The sequence below is a fragment of the Galeopterus variegatus genome, unplaced genomic scaffold (assembly GCF_000696425.1).
Source record: "Galeopterus variegatus unplaced genomic scaffold, G_variegatus-3.0.2 Scaffold1086, whole genome shotgun sequence".
NCBI lineage: Eukaryota > Metazoa > Chordata > Mammalia > Dermoptera > Cynocephalidae > Galeopterus > Galeopterus variegatus.
The window spans coordinates 102,635-125,025 of NW_007727197.1; the positions used below are offsets into that span (position 1 = coordinate 102,635).

At 37.1% G+C, this 22,391-nt stretch overlaps 1 protein-coding gene across 1 annotated transcript in view; it reads left to right on the top strand.

The window, feature by feature from the left end:
* Nucleotides 1-13,507, top strand: part of TRAPPC11 (trafficking protein particle complex 11) — a 52,530-nt gene extending 39,023 nt beyond the window's left edge. The window contains exons 24-29 of the mRNA XM_008574674.1: nucleotides 16-34; nucleotides 3,169-3,280; nucleotides 6,807-6,898; nucleotides 8,155-8,288; nucleotides 9,991-10,158; nucleotides 13,236-13,507. Coding sequence (XP_008572896.1) covers nucleotides 16-34; nucleotides 3,169-3,280; nucleotides 6,807-6,898; nucleotides 8,155-8,288; nucleotides 9,991-10,158; nucleotides 13,236-13,280 — 570 coding nt within the window. The 3' untranslated portion in view covers nucleotides 13,281-13,507. The remainder of the gene's footprint in view (nucleotides 1-15; nucleotides 35-3,168; nucleotides 3,281-6,806; nucleotides 6,899-8,154; nucleotides 8,289-9,990; nucleotides 10,159-13,235) is intronic.
* The last annotated feature ends 8,884 nt before the right edge of the window (nucleotides 13,508-22,391 follow it).

The following is a 22,391-nucleotide window of genomic DNA, read 5'->3' on the forward strand; positions in this document are numbered from 1 at the left end:
GTCTCTGTGTTTCAGAAAACTCATCCTAAAGGAGGTACTATTTTCCCTTGGAATGATAGAATAATTGGATTTTAGTACAAGATCTTGGCATCAAATCTTTTTGTAAAATCAGTGGATAAAAATCACACATGTCCCTAAACCTTTCTATTTAAATGCTAAAAATATCTTGCACGTTCTATAAAGTAGCAATCATAAAAAACATATTTTGCCTTTCAGAATGCCTTTATAAGTTTTTTTCATTTCTCCTTGAAACTTGGTTTTCTTGTGTTTTTTGAAATCATTGTTTCTGGTTCTTTGTTGTTCCCTCCTTTTTTTCTCATGGTGCTAATGTAGAATAATTAAGAACTTTAGAGTCAGACTGAACTGGATTCAGTTCTCAGCACTACTACTTGCTCTTGCTAACTAGGATGGTTCATTTTGTTTTGTCACTTCTCATAGTTGAAGAGGATAATGTATGTGAAGTAACAAAATATCCTATATGAGACAATATGAAATAGCTTAGCTCAGTGCTCATCTTCTAACAGTTCAATAAAAGGTTGGTTTTTTGTCCATTTTCTGATTTCTTTTTTTTTTTTGTACTTTTTGAGACCAGCCGCACCGCGCTCAGCCAGTGAGTGCACCGGTCATCCCTATATAGGATCTGAACCCACGGCGGGAGCACTGCTACACTCCCAGTGCCGCACTCTCCCAAGTGCACCACGGGCTTGGCCCTGATTTCTTTTCTTACCCTTTAAATGTTAGTCATTTCTAAGGTTCTGACTTTGGTTCCCTTTTTCTTTCTCCACAAGTCTCAACTGCCACAAAACCTCAGGCTACCTGTATTCCCAGACCCAGTTATTGGAGTCACTGGACACCAAATCCATGCTAGAAAAACTACACTTCTTTACACCCATATCCAGCCCAACCCCAAGTTCTGCCTTCCAAACATCTCTTGAATTCAGCTTCTCAACTCCATCTGTCCTCCTCACTGTTTCTCACCTGGTCTATAGAAATAGCTTCTTAACTTAAGTTTTCCTCTTTGCTAGTAATTCTCTCCCTAGTCTGCCTTCCATATTGCTGCTAGAATTTGATTCCTAAAAAAACTATTCTGAACTTGTCATTCCTACTTAAAAACCTGTGGTGACACCCTAGACCTTCCCCAATCTGGCTCTGGCTTACTTTCTCAGATGCTTCTATACCAGTCTCTCGACTTCTCTGTGCTCTTTCCCACACTTGAACCAAAGCAGACTTAAATTCATCAAACTTGCCCCATCTGCTATTGAACATATAATGGCTTTTGTCTAAAATCCTCTCCCCCCTCTTCTTCAAGCTGTTGAACTTTTGCTTGCTCTTCAGAGCTCATGTAAGCTTTGACTTACTGATCCTCCCAAGCAGGACTAAGTACTCTTCCTTCTTTACTCACATGTTATTTTGTATATACTTCTATTATAATGCTTATTCTGTTGCAATTTTTTTTTTCCTTTTTGTCTTTTTCCGTGTCCGGCAACGGATCGCAACCCTCAGTGTCGCCCCCGTACCGGACCAGGACCGGCAAAGGGATCGCAACCCTCGGTGTTGCTCCCGTGCCTCGCTCAGCCAGTGAGCGGGAACTGGTCTGCATGTGGGATCCGAACCCTCGGCGGGAGCGCCGCCGCGCTTCCCAAGCGGCGCACTATAGCAGTGCGCCACCGGGCCGGCCCCAGTCTGTTGCAATTTTTTATTCATAAGTATGGCTCCCCTTCTAGATGATGTGCTTCTTTAGAGCCAGACCTGTGACTTATTCATTTTCGTATCGCCAGCATCATAGTAGTTGGTTAATAAATGTTTATTACATTTAGGAGTAATCTCTGGTTTAAACCTCCAGTGTATTAGTTTCCTATTTCCACTGTAACAAATGATTACTAAGTTAGTAGCTTAAAACAGCACAGATTTATTGTTTTAAAGCTCTGGAGGTTAGAAATCCTAAACGCAAGGTATTGGCATGCTGCATTCCTTCTGGAGGCGCTAGGGCAGAATCTGGGGTTTGTTGTTTTTTGTTTTTTGCTTTTTTTGCCTTTTCCAGCTTCTAGAGACCACTTGCATTCCTTGGCTTATGGCTTCTTCCGTCTTCAAAACCAGCAGTGTAGCATTTCTGTGTCACAAATTGACCCTAACATTAATTGTTAATAAACATAATGATCATTTTGGTTAACTGCTTAGAATCAGGGGGACTTTGGAATTATGAATGGCTCAGGTTTTTAAAAAAAATGATCTCAAGAGATTTGAATTGATGCATTTTTTATTTACTGGGCTACAATATAATTTCCTAGTCCTTAAAATTACTTAAAAGTACTTAATTAAAGTAAAGGTTGACCCAGCTTTTTTTCCTTTAATTGCTCTTATCTATCCATAGTCAGACCTCCATTAATCTAATACAACCTTCTTCATTGGAAAACCATAAAAATAATAACCTTGTGTTTAGGGACTTTGTTGTTATTATTATTTCAAAGTTTCACTCACAGATTTGCTAAAATTGGTATTCGATAGACACCATTGCCCACTTGCATTTAAAGGAGTGACATTATAGGCTGTGAAGTGCTGAAAGGTAGTGAAGACTGGTTTAGATGAGCACTTAGCTTGTCATCAGGGAATTTACTATAAAATTAGCAAGAGGAAAGCATCCTTCCACAAAGAGCTGAGGAGCCACGTTAGGTGATAATGAGGCAATATGCAATGTATTTACATTTGAGTAGTATCAGTAATATGTATTTACTCAGTGAAAGCCAGAATTTTGTGGAATGACATTTTGAGTACTTTAAGGATAACTAAAGTTTTCTCTTTTCTTTTTCTCTACCCCAAAATGTTTCCTTTGGAGACATGAAATAATTTGCAAAAAGAAAAATAATCACCATAGGATATTCTGTTTCCCAGCTTCTCCCATTACAAATAGGACTTTGTCACAGACATACAGATTCCTCACTGGTTTTTATTATAGTAGAATATTGATAGATAATGATAGATATTTAGCAAAAACACTGGACTTTGTGACCTTGAAACAATCATTTAACCTTTCTGAGCCTTAGTTTCTAAGTCTCTATAAATAATATATAATTGATAAGGTATTCCTTCTTTGTTATATTACTTAGATGTGAAACTCTCCTTTCATATATGAAACTATTGCATAAGGATAATAAAGACTATTTCTTGTAGTTGTCTTACAGACTGGAGAGAGTGCTAGTGAATGCTTTTGTCTTCGGTGCCCTTCTGTTGGAAATGTTGAAGGTGGAGTAGCAACTGGACATTATATTGTCTCCTGGAAGAGGTAAAAATTATATCAACCCTGTATGTCTTCATCAATGCCTTTTTTATTCTAATACCTTTATCATTGTCGTTTAATAGTTGAGACCTTCTATTGTTATGAAGAGCAAAAGAGAAGTCACATGGATATGACTGACCATTTGTGAAAAACACAGAGACTAAAAAGGATAATTGAACTTTAATTTGTATTTGAAACAATTTGTGACTTATATGCTAATGAAATTTCAGCAAACTAAATCTGAAGATAGGACCATTGAAAGACATCAGGTCAAACAGTCTTCATTTGTAGTCAATAGGATTGTCTACATAGAAAACCCAAGGGAATCAAACTATTATAATTATGAGGTTCAGCTAAGGTTGCTGGACATAACATCAGTGTACAAAAATCAGTTGGATTTTTGTATATCAGTAATGAGCCTTTAGACAATTTACTTTTAAAAGAGGTATCATTTACATAGGAACAAAAATATAAGATACCTAGGAATATATCTAATAGAAGATGTACATAGAAGATGTACATTATTTTAATGGAGAAAATCATAAAACTTTAAAACATTAAAGGAAGACCTAAATAAATGAAAGAGATACACAGTGGTCTTGGGTAAGATTTAATCTTTTAAATTGTTCTGTAGATCCAATGCAGTTCCTTTAATATCTCAACGTATGTTTTGTTTTATTTTTGTGTAACTTGACACTCTTGATTCTAAAATTTATGTGGAAAGGCAAAAAGTCAGAAATACTCAAGATACTCCAGAAAAAGAACTAGGCAGTGGTACTTGCTCTTCTGGATTCTAATACTTACTGTAAAGATATTGTCGTCAACACTATAGTATTGGCTCAGGGATATGTAAATAAACCAGTAGAACAGAAGAGAAAGTCTAGAAATAGATCCATAGACCCACACATATATGGAAATGATATTTTACAGAGGTAGCATTGCAGATCAGTGGAGAAAGGAAGAACTGTTCTATCATTGGTAGTGAACAATTGGATATTCATTTGAGAAAAAATTGGATCTCAACTGTACACTATAAAAATTAATTCCAGATATATTAAAGGTTTAATTATAAAAAGAAAAACTTAGTACTTCTAGTAGAAAACATAAGAAAATTGCTTTAGGACTTTGGAGTAGGGAAAAATTTGTTTAAATAAGGCACAAAAAGTAACAAGCCACCAAAATCGATGAATTTGATTTAAAGTTAAGCTTTTTAGTTCACTAAAAAATACCATAAACAAAGCAAAAAGACAAAATATGAATTGGGAAAAAAGATATTTGCAGCATGTTTAACTGACAAAAATTAGTTTTCTTATCAAGAACTTATATAAATCATAAGGAAAAACAAGTCACCTAACAGAAAGTTGAGCAAAAAACTTGAGTAGGGAGTTGAAGCAGTGGAATCCAAATGGCCAGTAAACATATGGAGAGAAGCTCAACCTTACTAGTAACTAGGGAATGACAAATAAAAAGCACACTGAGGCTCAAATTCCACTAGTTTGGAAAAATAAAAAAGTTTAACCATACCAAGTTTATTAAAGATGTAGAGCATAAATTGTAACAGTTAATTTGGAAATCTATTAGGCAGTTCTAGGTAAAATTAAAAATGTCTGTAACCCTGCAGACCTAGAAAAGGTCTCAACTGTGTATACAAATGTATAAGAATGTTCACAGCAGCACTGATTATAATAGTAAAAAGTAAGAAGAAAAAAAAAAATCTAGCTGCCCATCAACTGGAAAGTAAATAAATGATGGCACATTCATACAGTGGAATACTGTATATCAGTGAACATGAGTGAACCAGAGCTATACCTGTCAACATCTTAATGCGAAGTGAGCAAGACAAGCTGCCGATGACAATGTGAAAAAATTACATTTATATGACATTGAAAGACATGTAAAACATACTATATATTTTTTAGGATTACATACATGATTTGGAAAAGTATAAAGAAATACATGAGAATGATAGAAACCAAATTTAGGATAGTGGTTACCTCTGGAGGATAGGGTGGGGAGGTGCAAGGGAGAAGGGCTATGCAGGAAGATTCAACTGTGTTATGTTTTCTTTCTTAGACTGGGAAATAGATACATGATATTTTATGTGTTATTCTTTTGGTGTGGCTTAATTATTTTCATACATACTAAAACAGAATAAAGTTTATTACTTAAAAATGAAAAAGGAATCAGAAGGTATTAATAATAAGGGAATGTTTTATGCAGCTCAAAGAAAATGAGTAAAAAGATATGAGTGTTATGGCTTTCACTGAAAGGTCATAAATTATCAAAATTGAGAAATTTTTAAATTTAAAAAAACAGTAACTATGAAGGAAATTCAGAAAGTTACCTTCAAACCTTCAAAGAATATGTTTCATATATGTAATTACATGGCATCATTATTTATTATTCTCATATTATAAATTATCTTCAAAGCATAGAGGGAAAGTTCCCTGGTTCTTTTCATAAAGAGCAACAATACCAAAGCCTGACAGAAGATAAAAAGAAAACTATAGGCCAGTGGTTCTCAAACATTTTGGTCTCAGGACACCTTCACACTTCGAAAAATCTTTGAGAATCCTAAGGAGCTTTAATTTATGTGAGCTGTATGTTTCGGTATTTACCATATTAGAAATTAAAGCAGAAATTTAAAAAAAATGAAAATGGGAAAATTTGTCATTTTATTAAGAAATAAAAAATTAATCTAGTTGGTCTTTCTTTTCCCTACTTCTGAATTTACCATATTGATATTTAGTTTAACTTATATTTATAGGTGTTCAAGGAGCATTTTAAAGCCATTGCTTAATTATTTCATCATGCTACTATAATACTGTAAAGATAAGTTTATTTATTATGATGAGGGCTTAGATATTTTTCCTTTTGTTTTTGCTCTGTGATAGTTTACACATTATTTCGGCTGCTCTTCCCTAGGTGCAGATTCCTCCTAATGGATTTCTCTGACAGTCAGATTCTGCCAGCCACCACTATAGTTCCCACCCTAACAGTAATGTAGGGAGAATATTTAAGTTTCATAATGTTAGTTTATCTCAGTAAATGTTGGAACGCCACTGTGTTTATTGATATTAAAATATTTTTTAATTTTTCAGTTTCTACTATGTATTTGTACTATAACAGTACTCTTTGAAAGTGGTCTGGGACCCATCTGTGAACCATCCTCCATGAGAAAAGGAGTTTGTGTCATAATGTGAATCACTATACTACTTCCTGCATTGAAAAAGAAAACATTTTATTAAGTGTTGTGCTTCATGATTGACATTCTGCCACAACTTCCGACTTCATCCCCCACTGGGAACGAACAGCAGCCATGGGTGATAGCGTTGGTTAATGGGAAGTACTCAAAACAAAAGAGGGATTCTAAAAGCTCTTACTTCACAAAACTTCCATTAATAAAGTTTTGGGAAAGGGATAAATAGTTTATATTTCTTTTGAACCTAGTTGGTAAACACACATGTTCCCTGTTTTTAATTTATTTCTTACATAAAGTGTGAGTTTAAAAGATGACATTTTTCTACCGTAGGACTTCAGCCATGGAAAACATTCCTGTCATCAGTACTGTCATCACTCTGCCACATGTGATTGTAGAAAATATCCCTCTTCATGTGAACGCAGGTAGTGGGATTTCAAATTTTTACTTTATAAAAAGGATCCAATAATAATATTCATTTTAGTGTCTAAGATTTTAGTTTTTTACTTTATGTTATGAAAAATGTCCAACATTTATAAAAGTAGATTATGGCCAGACTTATTTCATCTCTGCTCTTACACATTCCTTCTACCCTCCTTATTTTGAAGCAAATCCCAGATATCATTTTATTTATAAATATTTTAATGTGCATCTTTATAAAATAATGGCTGTTTTTCTAAACATAATCACCATACTATTATTATGATTTAAAAAATGAGTGATGGATTTTTAGAATCATCAAATGCTAATGTTGCAATTTCCCTAGTTGACCCTGAATGTTTTTTAGTTTACTTTAAGGTCTGTATGCAGCAGTCAGCGGATAGGTCTCATGCTTTTTTAATCTGGAGGAAGGCTGATGCCTGCTCCTTCCCCCACATCATCTCTTCCTCTCTATCACCTCTTCCAACACCCCTTTCTTCACCACCTCCTCCTGAACCACTTCTGCTTTTCCCATCCTCCCTCTTTCCTCCTTGCTGTTCACATGTTGAAGAAACCAAGTCATTTGTTCTGTAGAGCTTCCAGCAGTCTGGATTTGCTGATTGCATGTTGTCGTATTTAAATGTTTCTCAGTCCTCATAAATTGGTCATTAGATCTGTAGACCTGGTCAGATGCAGGTTCAAGTTTTGGCAAGAATACTTCGTAGTTAACATTATGTGCTCTCAACAGGAGGCATGTAATGTCTATTATTTCTTCTTTCTTTACTGGAATACTTTTATCTAGAGAAATGTCCCTTTATCAACCATTTGGTTACCCTGATATCTATAATAATTTTGAAGTATGTATATATGAATGAAAGTTTTACTTATACTTTCACTAAAATATATACCTTTGCTTATTTTAGGTTAGGAAACATTGGTATTTGGGGAAATCTTTTATAGACTTTTTTTTTTTTTGGTAGATTTTTTTACTGTCTTAATTATTCCTAAAGTATTATTCAACTCCTGATAGCCAGGACTCTTTCTAAGGCAGTCATTTTCAGAAGGAGACTTTGATTTTCTTAGCCTGTTTTATCATAGTCCCACAGCTATTGTCCAATCAAATAATTTTTAATTTGTCAAGAATGTAGTAATACTCAATTTAAATAATCCTGTGGTTATAGAATGAGATTTATTTACAAAAGAACCCGTAAATGGTGAGCTATTTTTTTTTAACAGAGAAATGTGCCATCTTTCTGTCTAGATCTGCCATCGTTTGGGCGTGTTAGAGAATCATTACCTGTCAAGTATCACCTACAGAATAAGACTAACTTAGTTCAAGATGTGGAAATTTCTGTGGAGCCCAGTGATGCCTTCATGTTCTCAGGTCTTAAACAGGTACAGATCATATCTCATTGAGTTGCTTATGTACACACAAAAGTGTGGCTAGGAAATGGAGGGCTATACATTTAGTTTTTATAAATGACCTGATTAAGGCAGACTGTGATTCCTATTGTTTTGATTAATAGTACATTTTTAAACATTTAGTACAACTTCCCATTAAAGTGAATCAGATGGGTTATCCTTTTCATATCATCTAGATCAGACACATAGGTTCTTACTCCTTATTAAACAAAAGTTCACAAATCCTTGGACTACATTATATGTTACAATTCCTGAAAAATTCAGAATCTCCTCTTTGTTACTGATGAGTTTGTTGGAGTGTGTGTGTCTTAATTTGAGGCCTGGAAGCATGACTGTACCAATATTAAAAGCCAGTTTTTGTTCTGCACTATCAGTGAAATTTCTTAGATAAACAAAAGTTCACAAATCCTTGGACTACATTATATGTTAGAATTCCTGAAAAATTCAGAATCTCCTCTTTGTTACTGATGAGTTTGTTGGAGTGTGTGTGTCTTAATTTGAGGCCTGGAGGCATGACTGTACCAATATTAAAAGCCAGTTTTTGTTCTGCACTATCAGTGAAATTTCTTAGAAATTTTGATCTTGCATAGAATTTATTTATCTTTGGTATGTTTAGATACCATTTTGTATCTACACTTAAAAATAAATTATCCAGATTATTTGATCATTCAGTCAAATCAGAAGTGGAAAAGTTCATCAGGTTTTTAAATGAGTAAATGTAACACTGTCAGGCAAAACCATGCTTCAGTAAAGTCCTCCACTGTCAGAGTGATAACAGAGACACCCCTTAATAGTCAGTAAATATCTTTTTATTAACAAAGGCATAATTAGAGGAACAAGTATGTCTTAATACCTGGAAGTGTCTACCCTGACTAATCAGCTGTGCTGTGCATGCTCTGAGTGCTATGTTAAATACAAAGTAGAGTTATATATGAAATATGCTATAAGTCCATGTACTCTTGGATTTATAATATATGATATTAAATGTAATACCGGCTATAATATACTGGTACACATATGCATATATTATCCTTGACACATCATATACATATGTATGTGTTCATTTCTGATTTACAGATGAGTAAGGTTTTCTTGGGTGTCCAGATCTTTTCCATTTGTTCACTTATAAATAGTTCATTATTGTCTCCCCCTACAACCACACTTGACTAGGGGAAAAAAAACAAAAAAATAATAAAAAGATAAATAATAAATATAAATAAATATGCCAAAATCTTACCAGTTTATATTCTTTTCTAAAGTATCATGAAAGATTTTCAAACATCTTTTTTTCCCTGAAGTTACTTACCTTAACTCGAAGGTAAAAGAAAACACCAGAAACATCTAGTTTGTCTTATGTTAACATAATATCTATAAATAGATGCTTTTCTATAGATTATCCTGTAACACCATGAATGTGAAATCTACCTGGTCTAAGGTATAGATCTTGGAAGAAACTGAGAAATCAAGCATAGATCTTTTTGTATTTGCCTGGTACCAGACATATTAATTCAGCCGTACATTATGGAATCTTTCTGGAAGGTAGAGTAGGAGAGACAATGAATATTGCACTAGAAAGAAATGGGAGTCCAGTCATTTGTAAATAATCAAGGGGTCACAACATGTAGACATTACAAGTGTGTGTAATTATCTTTCTCTATAACTTTTTATGATTTAGATTCGACTACGTGTCCTACCTGGCACCAAACAGGAAATGCTATATAATTTCTATCCTCTAATGGCTGGATACCAGCAGCTGCCATCTCTCAACATCAACTTGCTTAGATTTCCTAACTTCACAAATCAGCTGCTCAGGCGTTTTATCCCTACCAGTATTTTTGTAAAGGTAAGTCTTAGAAATTTTCTGCATTGTAAATTTACTGTTTTAAAAAATGTCTTCTTTTTGTTTGTTTTTATGTAAACTTTAGTAAATAATATTTTGAGACTAACAGTGATAGTTTCAACTTTTATGTGAATTAGACAATATTGCTGTTCATTTCTGTGAAATTTCAAAGATTTTTATTCCCTTAGATAAATAATGATGTATCTTTATAGTATTCTTATAGTATCCTTAAACATGGTTTCACTTTGGCTTAGTTTTAAAATTGAAGCTATTTTCTAACTAGTTTATAATCAGTCTGTCAGAAGTTATCTCTGGTGTTTAGTGCTTTGATTTTTTAAAATTATACAATTTCCAGGTTTCTGCAATAAAAGAATATGTAGAATGGTCATAGTCAGTGCGTGAGAGAGTGAATTGGGTGGGACAAGTGGTTTATTTAGCTCAGCATTCCACCTCTGATGAAGTTATTTCCAGATGCCTGAAATCAGGGCCATCCCTCCAGATAGTTCCGGTTCCCCTTTGTAACTCCATATACATGAATATGTATGAATCCTGTATGCCCTCTTTTAAGTTTTTACCCCCTTTTGGAAAGACAAGTGACATTGCTTTTGCTACTTCCTTTTTTGTGTCTGTCTTATTCAAGTTTTGGGGAACTGTCCCTTCTTTATATAATCCAGGATTTGGTAAACTATAATTTAGTCTGTGTTAATGTATCCTCCATACTCTTCCTAGCTTTTATCTCTCCAGACTTGTACAACTTTTTTTTGCATCTACAAAAAAGTATTATTAATTCTTCCAAACTCCTATGCCACACCATACTTTTTAGTAATAAAAGAAAAATCTCATGATTTTAGATCTATTTGTGTTTAAACAGAGGCTTTTAAAACATTTTCACCTGATTCTAAAGACACTTCCATTGCCATGTCACAATTCTTATGTCTGAAGTCACCCTGTAGAAGAAAAGTCTCATGACTAGGTGGGAAGAGTGGTAGGGAATGGGTCAGTCTTTGTAATGTCCTTTTAGCTGTTTGACTTTTTAAAATTTGCTATTTCTAAAGCAAAAGTGCTGCTTTAAGCATTATGGAAATATGAGGTTACTTCAAAAAAGTTCATGGAAAGATTTGTATTATCTTTCTATTTTATTTTTCCGTGAACTTTTTGAAGTACCCTCATATGCATCAATGCAGACTTGATCACATTCTAGCTCTACAGCAATAGCTTGTTTGAGATGCTTTCTGAGACAGAGATTTTGGTTCTGTCAATTAATCTCTTTCATTCCTTTCTGTGTAGCACCCAGTACACCCAAGCCTAGTCCCATCTAATGCTAGTTCAGTCTTTGGACTTTCTTTCATGGCAAACCTCTTTTGGGTAGTGTTTTAATTCATAAGAAATGTTCCAGAAAATAAAAATTTGTAAGTTTTAACATAACTAGCATGCCCTTTTCTAACTGCCATGATCTCTACCCTAAATACAAGTACCACATTCTAGTAATCTGACTGCTACCCAAAAAGTTGAGTGGAATCCTCAGAGCCAGCTCCTTTATCAGTTGGGGAAACTTATAATTAAACATTTTTGCCATTCCATGGTGTATTCGTATACATATATTAAAGCATCATGTTGTACACCATAAATATACACAATTTTTATTTGTCAATTGAAAAAAAATATTTATTTTTACCTGTCACACTAAGAACAGTGACTAAGGATTACCCTTTCGCTCTTAATGAACAATCACTGACTGAACATTTACTTTCCAGTGAGCCTTCATTAAACTTTAGAGCTGTGCTGTCAAATATGGTAGCCGCTAGTCACATGTGGCTATTGAGATTTAAAATTTAAATTTAATTTAAAAATGACTTGGTGGCTCTAGCAACACCTCAAGGGCTCAATAGCTACATGTGACTAGTGGCTACCATATTTTTTTGGTTGTTTTTTTGTGTGTGTTGTGGGGGGTGGTTTTGGCAGCTGGCCAGTACAGGGATCTGAACTCTTGACCTTGGTGTTAAAACACCACTCTCTAACCAAGTGAGCTAACTGGCCAGCCCCTGGCTACCATAGTGGACAGTGCTGTCCTAGAGCATGGTTGGCTTCTGCCCTTGCTTGTAAAAATATGTTTGGCAAGAATTTAACCATGTGGAGCCATTATTTTGTTTCTAAAATTGAGCAGCCTCCATCAGTATACTAAAAAATTAAGTGAAGAATAAAAGACTGGGAACCTATTCTGTCACTTATTCCATTCCCACCTTGAATGTCTGAGACCTGTACTTCTATGTGCATATGTTCATATGCACACATACATGCATATGTACACACATACAACCACAACAGCAATAAAACTGAAAGAAGGAATGCTCTTCACTGCGTCAGGGGATCCCACAGGAGTCATCTGCTTAAAGCATACCAAGTGGCTTTTGATTGTGAAGTTATAACAGTGTTCTGTTGCATTTCCTGCACAGTCTTCCTCATGCTTTTCCCACAAAGGTCTGCAGTTGTATTTCTTTATAATAAAATAAAATTATTTGCAAGAATTTCATTCTTTTAGCTACTAGGTAACTCTCATGGATGTTGCTAACCTATCAGACATTTCACAGCTAAAAACAGTTATGATACCTTTTATTCATTCTTAGCCTTGACTTTTCTGATGTGACGTTTTAAATTTTTCAATCAGCAACCCTAGAGAAAGGGCACTTTTTGTTTTTATATGCTGTTTCTGTCTTTATAGTATGCATTGTTAGATACTCTAGAGTTCGTTGTGAATCACTTTTTCTCGAACAGATTGGGAGACCTTGAATCCCCCAGTGGAACTTGTCATCAGCTCAGATTTTTGGCTTACCTAAAGGTAGAGACAGAGGAGGGCCCTGAGCAAGAGAGAGAATAAAACTTTATCAGTTAAGCGGGAATGGTAGGTAGGTTCCATGTCATGTTGCTATCAGTGATAGCTTGGCAGAAGCTGTGTGATACTTGTTGTACACATTCATTCTGTTTTTGTTAAACAGTTCGAAGAATTTCAACGTCCTTTCAATTAACAGAGCTTTGTTGTCATTATTACTATGTAAACCCATTTTGTTTTTTGCACTTTGAAGCCACAGGGTCGACTTGTGGATGATACTTCTATTGCTGCTGCGTGATGTTCAAGACGGACCCTGGGCTGTTCTTCCGAGAAGTTAGCCAGAGCTGTGTAGGTGTTTCATTGTGAACTTTAGCTTTGATCATGGTAAAAAGTTAATCTTTTCTATTTTTTAATGGATGGTATACCAACTCTTCAGAGGATTTCATACTTGTAATTAGGAAAATCTACCTTCTCTTATAGTTTCACTAATAAATATTTGAAATCTGTCAGTGTGACATGAAAGGATGTCAGATCATTGTTATTATTGAAAGTCATTTTATGAATAGTAAATTCTGTTAAAAGTAAGTGATTTGCATATACAACATCAGAGGAAAATTAAGCATCCCAAATATAACTGGACAAAGAGAGGAGAGTAGACCAGTTAATGCCCCAGTAAAATTCTGAATCCCCTGTGAGTCTCTTTCAGAGTTGGCCAAACTGGAGATAAATCCCTCCTCATACATTCAGCGTGTGCTCAGAGTATATACACACCAACATAAGCAGCTCTATGACTGATACAGAAAACTTCCAGAAAGTTTTAATCGAAGCAATTTAATTAAGGTGTCAAAATATCCTTGCTTACCATCAAAAAGTGTCAGTAGGTTCACCTTGCAGCCAAAATGTGGATCATTTATGAAGCAGGTTCATATTTCTAAAGATGTTAACAAGATCTTCATCTGAAAGGATCTGAATGGCAAGGATGTGATTCTAAGCATAATTTTCTAAATTAAGAGTTTTTGAAAAAGATGAAAGGTCTAAATAAGAGCTTTTAGTTACATTGTGCAGTTTCAAAAGCACTACTGAAAACTTGAAAATTCATGTAAATAAAAATCATAGAGTGAAAATTTTCTTTGTTAAAGTATCTTAATAATTTAAAATTACATGATTTCCTGGAAAAATTATTTTAAAAATAGAAGCATTGTAAAAAAGAAATAGTGATGTAAATAAATATGTTATATTTCAAATATCCTTATATGTATGTTTTATTTATTTTGAGCTTGTTGGATTTCAGCTTCATGAAACAATGCTGTTGCATGAGGTGTAGTAGAGAGCACAGGATTGGAAATTGGGATGTCTGTGTTCTAGAAATGGCTCTGCTAACCTTTGGTGAGACATGGACAATGGGATAGGCTGTCTTGGGAGGGCATGAGTCCCCTGTTCAGGATTGGAAATTGGGATGTCTGTGTTCTAGAAATGGCTCTGTTAACCTTTGGTGAGACATGGACAATGGGATAGGCTGTCTTGGGAGGGCATGAGTCCCCTGTTATATCATGACTTTTCAGGTAGAGCCGTGGGAGCATGACTGGAGTCTGACTCAGTCTCTGCTGCTTACTGGCCACGTGACTTTGTTCAAGTTTTTTACCCTTTGTGGATCTCAGGTTTCTCATATAAAAGATGTAAATGATAGTAATACCTATCTCAGAGGTTCGTTATGAGGATAATATAGATTAATATATGAGAAGAGCTTGGAACAGTGCTTGACCCAAAGTGCTCAACCAGTGTCAACTTTTTATGAAAAGGCTGAAGAGAATATTCCTGCATCTATGGAGAGGTCTGTGTTATCAGAATTTGTTACTATGTTTTACATAATACACTACATACATGAGTATATACATGTGTATATACATATGTGTATATATGTAAATATGTAAAACTGTAAACAAATTTTATGAAATAATACATTCTGTATATCCTTATCTTTTCTATCTACTCTGTTTTGTTAAAAACTGCTTGTAACCTGATAAATTGACTTTGTGACCCACTAATAGGATGTAACCTGCAGTTTGAAAAATACCAAACAACAATCTTTAAGGTCCCTTTGAGTTCTAAGATGGCTTGGTGCAGTGCCTCCATAATAAAGACCTCAGATATTAACGCTGCCATTGTCAAACATGAAGTATGTGTTTGAACGAATGTGTTACTGACATACACTTTACAAGTATTACTTTTGATGTCAGTGTGATTTGTGTAACTGTGTATGCTACTGTGAATATACCAAATAAACAGGTCTATGTTTTTTCTTGATCTTTCTTAGAGTTGGCAACAGAGTAATCCTTTCCCAACCAGGAATTCTCCCATATCGTAAATTCTACCATGAACATCTTCTGTTTACTTATTTGGAAATGGAAAATTTTAATTCAAAAATGCATGAAGTCATGATCTACCCTAGGTTCAGAATTTAAAACTGTCATAGTGTTGCAGGAGCTGTTGATTCACTGAGGTTGCATGTGTCAAGAAAGACCTCACAGTCTTTCTCCTCCTGCCTCTGTGCCATCAATCACGTCATCCGTCCCTCGTGAGAATATCTACTTTCTGTCTTCGTCCTGTGTTACCATCTGGTTTTCAACATTGCTCTCTACCAGCATATATACCATACCATTCAGGGATACAGATTTTTAAATGAAGCATTATAAATTGGGGGGAAAGATGTATAAAAGTTTGACTCCTGTGCATGAAGGTAAGTACCAGTGGATAGTCCAAGTGTTACCAAGAGGAGTAGGAGGATGATAATGTTTGGGGGAGGAAAAAATTTCATACTTTATGTTTTTGTGATTCTAAAAGTTCAACTTACAACTTTGATTCCCTTCGACTGAGTTTTGCTTGTAAGGTCTTAGGTTCCTTATCCTTGAATTCTTCTAATAATTAACGGGTGTTACAGAACATGACTTTTACATTGAGTTTTTAAAAATATCTCACATTACTTGAAAGAAAGATTCTTTATTTTTGTTTTAATTCAATCATTTATTTATGGCCTGTATGATATGGCCCACCCAGAATATAAAGTCTTTCAGTTGATATTCTCCCTAATAATAGCTGTTAAAAATTTTGAGATTGTAATTTCCACATTGGAATGGCAATGACACAGCAAGTGGAAAAGTTAAACTCACACTTTTTAAAAAATATATTTTATTATTTTTAAGTTTTTTTAAAATTGAAACATAATTGATTATATTTGTGGGGTACAGATTTGAATATCAATGCATGTGTACAATATGGTGATCAAGATAATTAGTATACTCATGTTTACGAAACGTAATTAATTTTTGTGACCCTTAACTAGTTTCTTGCTAACCTCCCCTCCCCATTTCCCACCTCTAGTAACCACGGTTCTGTTCTCTTTATTTTTTGAAAATTCAATGTATCATTGTGATCGTTTCTTTCCTTTTCTTTTCTTTCTTTTTTTTTTCCTTTTTGTCTTTTTTCGTGTCCGGCAACGGATTGCAACCCTCAGTGTCGCGCCCGTACCGGACCGGGACCGGGACCGGAACGGGATCGCAACCCTCGGTGTCACTCCCGCACCTCACTCAGCCAGCGAGCGGGAACCGGTCTGTATGTGGGATCCGAACCCTTGGCGGGAGCGCCACCACACTCCCAAGCGGCGCACTGTAGCAGTGCGCCACCGGGCCGGCCCCATCTTTCTTTCCTTCTTTCTTTCTTTCTTTCTCCCTCACTCCCTCCCTCTTACAGGGACATGTTGTATTTTTCTTTCTCTACCTGACTTATTTCACTTATATAGTTCATTTGTGTTGCTGTGAATGGCAGAATTTCATTCTTTTTTATGGCAGAATAGTATTGCATTGAGTATATATACTACATTTTTCTTATCCAGTCATCTGTCAATGAACATTTAGGTTGATTCCAACTTTTGGCTACTGTAAATAGAGCTGTGATAAACATGGGAGTGCAGGTATCCCTTGGACATGATTATTTCCATTCCTTTGGATATATATCCAACAGTGGGATTGCTGGATCGCACAGAAGTTCTATCTGTAGTTGTTTGAGGAACCTCTGTACTATTTTCCATAATGGCTACACTAATTTACAGTCCCACCAACAGTGTAGGAGGGTTCCCCTTTGTACACATCCTCGCCAGCATTATTATGCCTTTTTGATCATTAAGCTCACTTTTAATGGGGAGGGTCTATGCAGTCTCAGCAAATACCTTTCTGAAGCTCCCCCTCTTGACTTCAAAACCCAGAAAAGCCACCCAAAATGTCCCAACTCCCAGTTTAAAAACTACTTAGAGATGGGTTGTATTATTTAATTATACAATGAATAAATAGTGACTGTCATTTTCAAGAAGCAATTATATGCAATTCTAATGTTAGAAATTGTCCAGGGAATATACGATACCAGATAGAAATGTACATGTTACCATATCCCCTCCCTCTTTTCATGCCATATGAATTCAAAATAAATACTAAATAAAAACCATTGACCTTGTGCATTAAGATATATAAGAAAATAGATTCCTTTGGTGAGCCGCATAATCATCTTACCCTTTAATTTAGCAAACACTGTCATTCTCAGACATATCTACTAAAGTGCTCTGTAAAATAAATGAGCACAAAATCCCATGTTTTCATGAAAAAAAGAAAAGAAATCCATAGTCTGACTGTGTTTAAATTGTCCTCAAAGATCAAATTTATGAGAAACCGTCCCTTCTACTCAATTTACTTATGCCTGACAACAAAAGAGAAAGTGATCACAAGGCCTTACTGTTTCTGCTTTCTGAAGCATGTTTTACCAGAGGGGCAAGTAGAACCAAAGTAAAAACTTCCCAGTACTCCTGCATTTCAGGGTATATGTACCATGCAAATTATACCCCAAGCAAGTTTTTAAATTGTTTTCTCTCCAATTGTTGAAAGAGCGCAAAATGCATAGCAACCTTTAAGGTGATTTTTCATTAATAGAATACATCCTTATCCAAATGTGCCAGCATGCATAGAAAATGGGAACTTACAAATATCTTTGTTAGGTTGGTCAGGATTTCTAAACTATGTGTCTTTCCTGAATGATAATTGCTAACATTTTTGGGGTGCTACAGTGTGGCAGATGGGTATGTTTTTATCTCATTTAATGCTCATAAAAGCCCATTGTGGTGTACTTTTATCCCAATTTTAAAAATGTGGAAACTGAGGCACAGAGGTTAGTAACTTGCCCAGTGTTTTGGTTTTCTTTTGCTGCAAAACTATCATACCAATGCTTAATGGCTTAAAACAACAACCATCTTGTATGGTTTCTGTGGGTCAGGAATTTGGAAAGGGATGGGCAGTTCTGGCTTGGGGTCACTCATGCAGTTGTACTCAGACAGTAGCTGGAGTTAGAATAATGGGGATTGTGAGAACCAGGGGGAGCTGAAGCAGCTTGAAGCTAGCCAGGCATCTCACTTCCTTTAATCTTAGGACCGTTCCATGTGGTCATTGGGCTTCCTCACAGCATGGCAGACTCAGGGTTATTGGACTGCTAACGTGGCAGCACAGAGCTGCAGTGAGAGTGGAGCCAGCAAGGGGAAAGCTAGTCTGCCTTTTTTTGACCTTTCCTCTGGTATCACATAAAGTCACTTCCACCATGGTCACAAGCTCACCCAGATGTAAGGGGTGTGGGACAGGACATTTTATTGCAGCCATCTTTGAAAAATATTGTCTGCCATACTCATGACACAGCAACTGGTAAAACCCGGGATTGAAATCCAGGTACTCTGCCTGCAGAGCCTCATGCTTAACCACCACACACACAGCCAACATTCTGATGCTGCCAGTGCTTGGTCCTAAATAAATGAGTCTTTGGCCAAACAGGAATTTGATGCCTGAGGCACTGTGCATTCTATTAATTAAGATGTATTCTTAAGTCTATGGCAGTAAATCTGTTGCCCTTTATTACACATTGAGCTGCAAGAGTGTATTGTGGGCCTACTGTCGGCTAGTTTCTGTGCTGGTTGCCCCAGCCATAAAGGAATCCCTAGGGATTCCTGCAGACCAGTGGTTCAGCAGGAGAAACTGCCATGTAAACAAATTTCAGTATAATGTGATAAATGCAATAGAAGTGGGTACAAGACCAGTGAACTAATGGGAAGTCTGGGATTTGCTTTAAAATACTCCAAGAAAACAAAACAAAACAAAAAGCTAGGTGGAGGAGAAGTGGATGAAAGATTTGAGAAGTGGTAATTGTTAAAGATGAGTGAAGGTACCTGGGAGCTCATTATACTATTGACCCTCTTGGATGTCTGAAAATTTCCACAGTAAAAATAATAATAATAATAACAATAATAATAATAAAAGATACCAGGTAGAAAAGAACTACAGGGGAGGCGATTAACTTTATAGAGTGGGAGTGAGGAAGCAGCAGGAGGTGGGGCTTCCTCAAGAAGCCACGTTGGAGTGGTTTTTGTTTTCATGTTCATGATAAAATTACTCTGTGTTTTGCTGTACGGGAATGTATTTCCATCATCCATGACCAGATAATGTGTGAGCTGAGTTTTGGAGGACATATAAAAGTTTGTAAAGTAAACATCAAGGAAGAGCTTTCCAGGTAATGAAAGGGTAAGCTGGCACCCACCCTGCCAGCACCAAAGCTGGCGTTGTTTCTACTGCAGAGGTTCACAGTCCGTGGTAAGAGAACGGCCGGAGAGGGCTGCAACTCAAAGCTGAAACGGCTTGCTGCTGTCACCGCCGCTGCTGCAGAAGAGTGGGGCTTTTTCTTCTTTATGGTAATGTTCATCAGATTGAAGAATTGTAGTTTGAAAAATACTTCCTCTGGGGTGATAATTCAACAACCATTATCACAACAAGGACTGAGTTCCAAATGCCGAATTGAACAGGAAAAAGTAGGAAGCTCTCTATTCAAGAAGTACTGAATTATTTAAGTACAGGATGAGAGGAGCTCAATGATAGCTTTATTTTATTTTATTTTTTGTCAAATAGCCGATAGTTTTTTATCAGAGGTGTTAATGACCACCAGTTGGTCAGACTAATTTACAATATTTTCTTCACTTTTGATTGCCATTCTTTATGTCATTTTACTTTTTTATTGTGAAAATTTCCAAACATACACAAAAGTAGAGACTATAATGAACTTCCATGCATGTATTCAGCTTCAAACATTAATATTTTGCCTATCATTTGTCCTCCTCTTCAATCATTTGACCCATAAATAAAAGGACTTAAAAAAAAACATAACCACAATGCATTACCTCTAACAAATTAACAATAATTCCCTAAAATTGTCAAATATATAATATATATTTAGTTTTCCCCGACTAAGCAGTCTTCTTACAGCTGGTTCGTTTGAATCAGGATAAAAAAAAAACATAACCACAATGCATTACCTCTAACAAATTAACAATAATTCCCTAAAATTGTCAAATATACAATATATATTTAGTTTTCCCCGACTAAGCAGTCTTCTTACAGCTGGTTCGTTTGAATCAGGATCCTAACAAGGTCCATCATGACATCTAGTTTTGTCTCAAGTTGTCTTTTAAGTTTCATCATTGACTTGTTGAAAAAATGGAATCAGTTGTAAAATATCCCATATCCTGGATGTGGCTAATTACTTCTCTTTATGCAACTTGTTCCTCTATCTCCAGTATTTCTGGTGGACTTGGAGTTAGGGTTGAAAACTTCCCTGAGTTCAAGTTCCACCTCCCTCCTCATTCACCCTTTGATCCTTCCTTCCCTCCCTCCATCTGTTCTTCCTCCCTCCTTTTTTTTCTTTCCTCCCATCTTTCCTATTTTTTTTCTTTCCTCCCTTCCTTCCATCTTTCCTTTTTTCTTTTTGATAAGAATATGGCATAGGCGGTATGTCATACTTCCTATACTTTCTATGATGCCCGGTTGTCTCACTTTTAGTGATGCTGAAATTGATCGATGGGTTTAGAGGATGAAACCTAATCGCTGTATTATCAGGTTCAGCTAAACATCCGTCAGTGGCAATTGTCTGAATCAGTTATTTAATTAGAAGTTGCAAAATGTAAGTTTAAAGTGCTGTACTGCATTTATTGACTGGAATTCTACTGTATAAAAATATTTTTTCCTCACCTACTAGACCTATTTTAATTACCCTAAAATACAGTTTCTATAGGAAATAAATATTTGAATAACAACTTAATTATTCATCTTTACGATTTTCAGACTGAGGAGTTGGTGCCCTCGCTCTCTCTGATGTTATCTGAGTTTGCTTGTCCTCTCTTCTTTTTCTTATGAAACAACCATGTAAATGAGAAGGCGGGAGGACAGGAGTCTTAGGCTGCTGCCATGGCTTTCTGGCATTTTTGGTAGTGGCTGTTACCTTCCCTAAGGGCGAGCCAGCCCTGCCATTTGGCTTCTTCTGAACTTAGTCTATGCCCACCTGTCTCGAAGGTGCTTGGAAAAATAAAGTTTACAAGAAATCCTCAGCTGTAAGGATAAAGTCAACAGCCTCTACAAACACAGACCTTCGTCAACCGTATATTTAAAATCAATATTAATTGATGGATGTTGCAAATGATGACTTCGAGAAATCAGTGCAAGAGCCTCACGTCGTGGAGGAAAGACTAAACTGTGTTTCGTGGTGAATGTGTTTTGTATGAATTCTTTGAAAACGGCTATTCTCCGAATGCTGGATCTTTTGCTCCCCCCCCCCCCCCCCCCCCCCCCCCCCCCCCCCCCCCCCCCCCCCCCCCCCCCCCCCCCCCCCCCCCCCCCCCCCCCCCCCCCCCCCCCCCCCCCCCCCCCCCCCCCCCCCCCCCCCCCCCCCCCCCCCCCCCCCCCCCCCCCCCCCCCCCCCCCCCCCCCCCCCCCCCCCCCCCCCCGCACCGGCTGGGGGCGTCTTTGCTGTTCCCACAGTCAGCAGCGTCCGGGCGTGCCGGGGAAGCGGGGCCTTCCTCCAAACCCGCGCTGCCTCTGGAGAGGTTCGCCGCGTCGAGCCCCCGTGCACGGGTAAGGCTGTGTCTCCCTCCCCAGAGCGACGGGGGTGACTGATTCCCAGCTCGGCCGAGCATGATGAAATTTCCAAAGTGGTCAGACAGGCTGGGTGGCTTCAGGACAATGAGCCTTTATGTTTTAAAAACAGGAACCCAGCTGTGACAAACGAAGAGGTTTTCTCGTACTTGGCTGAAAAGGCCTGCAGAAACTCGTGCAGACCGAGTGAGTCCCCCCGCTCTGCGCCATCCGGAGATCACTTGCCCTCCGCCACGTGTCGCTTGTGCAGGGCCTGCCCGCCGGCCGTGCGCCACCGCCGCCGGGCTAAGGGATCGCGGCTCCGCGGTGGCCAGGGCCACCAGGGTGTCGTTGAGGCCAGATCACGACCCCCAGCGCGCCTCTGCCCGCCTGCAGCGAGCGCTCGCAGCTGGAAGACTGGGCCGCCGAAT